We start from the raw sequence: 6,706 nt of genomic DNA, 5'->3' as shown, positions 1-6,706 counted from the left end.
AGCAGCAAGGACATCTGCCTGCCAAGATGACTCATTTGCTGGAAGACGCCTGGGCGGCTTACATCACATCTCTAATACACGTTTCCTGACTAAAGATGTCACAATGGGAGCCTGCAGGAGGTGAGCGGCTCCACGCAGCTGCAGCAGTGTTTACCTAACGCCTGCTCCGCAGGAGACAAACCATCTGAGCTATTTTTACAGACTGAGTGCACGTAAATCCAGATTCTTATTTCTTGGCAGAAGCTCCACTGGTTAAGAAGCCTACGACAGTATGAGATCCCATCACAGATGTAATTTGGAATAGCTTCTGTTTTGCATTTTAGAAAGGGCATTTCCCAGCTGACTCTGCCTGTCCTTATACGAACACATAATGTAACTGCCCTGAATTATGGATGACTGTGCAGCAGAACGTGACATGGGCAAGATGGAGATAAACTAACAGGTTCTCATGATGGAGCAGACACAGCCAAACACCAGAAGTCAGGCTGAGCAGCTTCTGAGCCACAGAACCTTTGTCTCTCCATGTGAGCTTATCACACAGGATGCATGCAGAGGGGGAAAAAACCACACAGAGTTTATTTTATTCCCTGGGGCATGCGCTCAGGCAACTGCAAATGCTTAACCCACCACCAAGGGTATATGCTCTAGGCAAAGAGCTGCTCTCCTGCTTTTCCCAACTCAAAGGCAGCCTAATTCTGAAATACATTTACTTTTAAAATGTAAGCCACAAAGATCTGTCATACAGAAGGCAGGAGGTGGCCGTGCATTTCTCGTGCACACAGAGATGACACTAAATGTCCTAACCCAGCTGAAATGCAAAACAGAGGGAAACTGCTTTAACTCCGCAGCACAGGAAAAGCGCAGCTCGGCTGAGCGCTCTCCTACCAGCACTTACAAAAGAGGAAACCTCAGCACCAGTTCAACTGAAGGCCTTACGTGGCCTAAACTGGGAATAACGCCCCGTGCCAATTCCTTGTGGGCACAGAACTGCAGAGCTTCACACGGGGACAGAATCAAAGCCCAGGCCTCTCCAAAGCGAGACGACGCCAGTGCCCACATCCCTGCTGCCTGGGCAAACACCAGCATGAAGCTCTTGCCTCTTGCACCAAGGACTGGAAGGGACAGAAAAATACAGCAGAAGATGACAGAGAACTGCTTCGTGTCTTTTCAAATCCAGTCTAGCACAGACCGCAGAAGGAGGATAAATTAGCCCAGAAAAATCTCTTGGTGCAGAGAATCAAAAAACAATCTCACCGCTAACTGGGATACTGCAACAGAGAAGCTCGTAAGAATTTTATCTGTCAGATACGTCCCATCCAGTCCACGTCCACCCACCCTGCAGCCATAACTCCAGACTGCAAACCGCATCCCAGCTCAGCACTGTGGGGTCCTACACCTAAACCACTACCGCAGTAATAAATGCTCCTTACCACATGTGACCGCTGGATGCCTGCAGGGAGACGTGACTGCTGTACTGAAATGCCGGCTGTTCTTTGGATAAAACTGGCTCCTGGGAAGACAAGAGACCACGATACATCAGGAACGGGTCTTAACACTTCTCCACAGGCATGCATCAACAGGAAACTCATACAGCAAGAAGAAAACCAGAGAGAGACCTACACCTGAGCATCACTACCAGTTACACACCTCACGAGTAGTGCCAGAATCACGATTTATTCCAGTTTTCCCACTCCCAGCCACTTTGCACCATTCTCTAATACGCAGTGTGAAGTTTCAGTTCATGCAAACTAACAACAGATGAAAAGCTCATGTGATTTTTTTTCCCTGCCAGTTCCCTATTCCATCTATTTCTACTGCCCACTAAGCAGCAAAGGGCTACGCTTCTCCAGAAAAGCTACATGATACCCACCCTTCCTACAACGCCACGGCCCCTGACCGTTTCCAAGGTGCCAGACAAGCTAAATATCCTCCAGTGCCGTTCTCGGAGTTGTACCACTTCACTGTCGAGGTTCTCCAAGCGAATACAGTAGCGCCACTGGACAGAAGAAAGACTGTTATCAAGAACTGGAACCAGCTGCAAACAGTTGATATCCCGTAGTTGATACTGGGAAACAGTTGCCAGGCAAGGGCTACTCTCCCTCAGAGCTTATCACACAGCGATGATGCCACAGCAAATAACCTCCTTCCCGTTAGCTGCTTCGTGAAACAAAAGGCACTTACCCAGTAGACATGGGAATTCTGGGCTTCCTGTCAAGAGAAACAAAAGACTTTAGCAGCTGCCCTTCAACGCTCAGCGCCAAAACCTCTTCAGCTGTCAGCACAGCACAGGCAGAGAGGCTCTCGCTCCACGCCAGCTTGACGCAGACAACTCACGTGAGCACCAAGACAGCTGCTCTCCGCAGCAGTCCCTCAGTTACCACCTGGCACTGGCTCTGCTCTAGACATGTAATCGTGAGGTGGGACATTTGCAAGGATCTTGTGACTACAGAGGCTCATCTCCATGTTCATTACACACTTTCTACAGATCCAGAAACACCCGTTTCCTTGCCTTTGGGCACCTGTGTTTCTGACAAGGTTAGGACAAGCATCGGCTGGGCTCCACGGATGCTGCAATTCCACACCAAAACGTCCACCCGCCCTGGCGCAGGCTCCCCGGCAGCTGTGCTCATCTGCACTTGGAAATCAAACTGCTGCGGTAACGGCCAGCCCTCTCACCCAGAAGTCTACTGAAGCCTCATTATTTTGGATGGTCCAGATGAAGTTTTTGCGCTATCAAGAGCGTGCAGTTATCAGTGAAATCCAGAAGGCTTTAGCTAAGCCCTCTAACCCACATTAGAGCCAGGAAGCAGGGGGAGACACCCACAGCACCCCATCACTGGGCAGGATAACGCACACGTCTGCCGTTACAGGGCACACGGCCTTGGTGCCACCTTACACACACCCCCAGTAAAGGACCAGTTCACAAGCCTTTCTCAATATCTTGCTGACACTGCTCTGCAGAACAGCGCAGGGTATTTCCCATCCTACAAATACAAAAGCCAGGCTGCAGGAGCTCTTCTCCAAAACCGTGCGACAAAACTGTTTCGCGTTCATACCTCTGCCAGGCACGATGACAACAAAATTGTAACTGTGATTTAAAAAGTCATTTCTCCAGTAAGCAGAAGGTTCCATCAGTTAGTAAACTGGTCTTAGAAAAACTAAGTTGAGCAGATCGCAGAACTAACTCGGCAACATGCAACACAGACCCACCCTCATGCCCATATAGAAAGGGATGACTGTGACGCGGATGTTCTCTGTGGTTTCTCGGTGCACATCGGAGAGCTCTAGCCAAGGGTGGTTCTTCTCCTGCCACGCGCACAGCGTGTCTCTTGCTACAAAAGGTGGAACTGCGGGGAGGGAAAAGATGGGAGCTCATTAGGAAAGGCACACCCCATCCACAGCACTCTCCCCTCAAAGTGACTCCTTTCACATAGTTACCAAAATTATTTAAAGAAGGCTTTACTCTAACAAAACCCAAAGCAGACCACGATTTTTACATTGTATTTAGGATGATGGCTTCTGGGTACTTGATTAGAGTATCTCAAGCATCTGGCTCTGAAGAGCTGCCTCTGAAGCCAGAAATTACCTTTAGTTTGGTCGTACATGAGGAACCTCTCAAAGAGCTCATGCTGGATGGGCACTTGATCAGTGGAGCTGTAGGGAAGGATATCTTCATGGCTTACATAGTCTAAACCTGAAAAAGAAACCCAAAAAGCCACTGAACTTCCCCGGGAAAGAGCAGCTCAGAAGCCTCTTGACAGACAAATGGACCACAGATGTTAAGAAACGAATTTTGGCAGCAGCAGCCAAAACTGCACATAAGAACAGAGCAAACAGGCCAGTAAGGACCCTCAGCAACATCCTCTTGTGAGACTTCTCCATAGAGTGATTTTTCTGATAAAGACACAGTGCCTGTGAAGTGACTGCACTGCCCCAAAAGGACTTTGGGCAGGACAAGAAGAGATCTAGCTGTCCTGGTAATCAAGTAGAACAGCCCACATGCAACAGGGTATGCCTATGGGATCTACATCAAATAGTTTGCGTGTGACCGGAGTCTGCCCAACATCCATCTATCCAGAAAGGCTTCATGTAACTTAGCCTTTCTGTTGTTTCCTGCACAGCCCTAAATCACAGCCAGATCCATTGCAGGAACATCCCGTAGAAACTGCTGTTTCTCTGGAAGAAGTTGGCTGTCAGCGACTCTTCTGACCTCACCTCATGACTATCCACACCTGCAGAAGTTCCTGGCGCATTTTACTCACCTGGTATGGCGTAGAGTGCTCTGCTGTCATCATGGTTTGCCAGGAACGTCACTGCCTCCGTCTGTGATCTCTGAGACTGAGAAAAAGGGAGGTTTACATCTTTCTGCACGGATTGTCATGGGCCACATTGCAGTTTACTGCTGTGGTTTCTGAATCAGGTAATGTTTATTTTTCTTAACCAGTTCACTTCAGAACATTTCTCCATTTAATTCCTCTAGATTAGATCTCCACTCAAGCAAGTGAAGAGCATTTTCAGGACTGCAACCCACATTTATAATAACCTGTGTGCAGCAGAACAAGCATGCCAGCGGGATGAGGAGGCGAGGAAGGAAAGGGGAAATATGATCCAGAAAACAGTCATACGACACTCCAGATTATCCTTAGGGAAAATATGACTTGAAGAACAAATTTGTCACAAAATTCTAAACAATGAAGTTAGCCACCAAAGCCATCTTCTTTCAGTGCCTGCCCATCTTTTCATATGGAAGAAGATATCCGAGTTTCAATACCAAAATTATTGATTACTTACTATATGTGGACAATCCCGGGCATCTATTAGCACCTGGTAGTAAGTATGCGTTTTGCCCTTGACCTCTTTGGAACCATGGCCCGCCGCGTTCTCGCTTCTAAAAACAAAAGCGGAGCCCTGAGCTCAAGCACAGAATGGCAGCAAACCATTGCTGTCAAGACCAAGCACATTCAAAACAATGATTTATTTATTTTTTTAAATACACGTCACCATCTATAATAATTCGATTCCATTCAAATTAAACTCCTGTCAGCCACCCACACAAGACGAACTGAGATGACAATCAACCACTCAGTTCTTTCTGAAAAGTCCGCTCTCCTGTTTGGGATTTTTACTGCCCTCTGATTCTCTCTCTGACTGCTCCTCATTCCTTCCCAGCGGACATCTCCAGCACAGGCCAGGGGGATACGGACGGAAGAGAGGGGAGAAGCGAACAGCAACTCTGTCCACAAGAGGGATGAAATTTGTTGTTGTTGCTGTTGTCAGCACCACGCTCAAACCACTGAGCTAACTGGCTGAAACTGGGGAAGCACTTGACAAATCCAGCTCACTGGCAATTACAGAAGGAGCAGCCTGCAATTTTAACACAGGAGCACAGACCAGACTCAAAAAGCAACACAAGTTGGGTTTTGTTGGTTTTATTTTTTAGTAATAAAAAATGCCAGCGGCATGATTTATTTCCTTTCATCCTACATGCTTCTATCCTGTCTCTATTAAATGCAAAATTAACGCTCTCTATGCACCTCTCTTCTATTTTACACTCATGCGAAATGGACACCTACCATTGTCCTCCTCTTAAAAAGATTTACCCCAACCAGGAAACTCCCTACAAAATGTAAACATAACAGTACAACAACATACAAACTAGAACCAATCCTTACTTTTCTGTGACGGGGGAAGCCACATCTCGATCATAAAGCCTAGCTTGCCAGGGAAACAGGACTATTCCTCGATAGCCAAACACACTGTGAAGAAATAGCTGAAAGGAACAAATAATTGCATATGAATATCCAGCAAGTTTTAGTCAACTCAAATACAACAGAAAACATGAAGCCAAAAGCCCTTTTCCAGTGATATTATATAAAAAAATATTATCTGTTAACCGAGGTAAAACTAGAAACATTTACAAAGGGTACGAAGGTGTGGGATGGCAACACCGGGAGAATCAGAACTGTGCAAATCAAGAGCAGAAACAAAGAGGGAACATAAACAGTCTGGGATGAGAGAAGTGGTTCACATCATCTCCATCCCATAAACATGAATGACTAAAACAGCAATAAAGTAATAATGTGGCAGAAGTGCAGAAAGGAGACCTGCATGTGAGAGCCCTCATGAACACAGAAACAGATCTGTGAGACACGAACACAGATATGACAACTTTAGGGGCTATTTCTCAAATTTGGTGCCCGTCTCTTCTGCTCCTAGAGGGAGAAAACCCTTAAATAAGACCAGCAGAGCAAATGCCATTGTAGGAACGTTGTGTCATGCTGCAGATTCTTATCAACTTGCTACCGTCAGATGACTGACAAACTGCAGACACAGCAGAGACACGGAGCACTGAACTGTGAAACTTCTGGCCCTCTGCTACAACACGGCAGCCTCCTTATGGCTGCATCAACCGGCTCCACGATCACCTCTCCAGGCTCAGCTCTGCTCCCCAGAACCACTCACCTGTCCCGTCTCGTATTTGCCGTGCTGCTTCGGTGCCTCAAACACCCCCACGGTCTCCAGTACTTTGCCCTCCGGACGGTTTCTAGGAGCAGAGAGGGAGTTTGATGGGGAGTTCAGGGCCTGAACTAGTCCCTGAGCCAGGGGGCAAAGCACCCAAGTGCTGGCCAGGCAGGGCCCCCACCTCGGGTACCAAGTGCCCCTCAGAGAGCCCCACCACACGCGAGGCTGCCCCATCAGCCACCCC

General features: G+C 47.6%; 1 protein-coding gene across 1 annotated transcript in view; it reads right to left on the bottom strand.

The window, feature by feature from the left end:
• Positions 1-6,594, bottom strand: part of POLDIP2 (polymerase (DNA-directed), delta interacting protein 2) — a gene marked incomplete at its 5' end in the record, with an annotated part of 7,218 nt that extends 624 nt beyond the window's left edge. The window contains 9 exons of the mRNA XM_009866391.1: positions 1,431-1,510; positions 1,871-1,996; positions 2,182-2,208; positions 3,211-3,347; positions 3,587-3,694; positions 4,263-4,338; positions 4,792-4,888; positions 5,673-5,770; positions 6,463-6,594. Coding sequence (XP_009864693.1) covers positions 1,431-1,510; positions 1,871-1,996; positions 2,182-2,208; positions 3,211-3,347; positions 3,587-3,694; positions 4,263-4,338; positions 4,792-4,888; positions 5,673-5,770; positions 6,463-6,594 — 881 coding nt within the window. The remainder of the gene's footprint in view (positions 1-1,430; positions 1,511-1,870; positions 1,997-2,181; positions 2,209-3,210; positions 3,348-3,586; positions 3,695-4,262; positions 4,339-4,791; positions 4,889-5,672; positions 5,771-6,462) is intronic.
• Positions 6,595-6,706: the final 112 nt, after the last annotated feature.

Source organism: Apaloderma vittatum, unplaced genomic scaffold, assembly GCF_000703405.1.
Source record: "Apaloderma vittatum isolate BGI_N311 unplaced genomic scaffold, ASM70340v1 scaffold32633, whole genome shotgun sequence".
NCBI lineage: Eukaryota > Metazoa > Chordata > Aves > Trogoniformes > Trogonidae > Apaloderma > Apaloderma vittatum.
The sequence above is the reverse complement of the archived record's forward strand: the minus strand, read 5'-3'. Positions and strand labels throughout refer to the sequence as shown.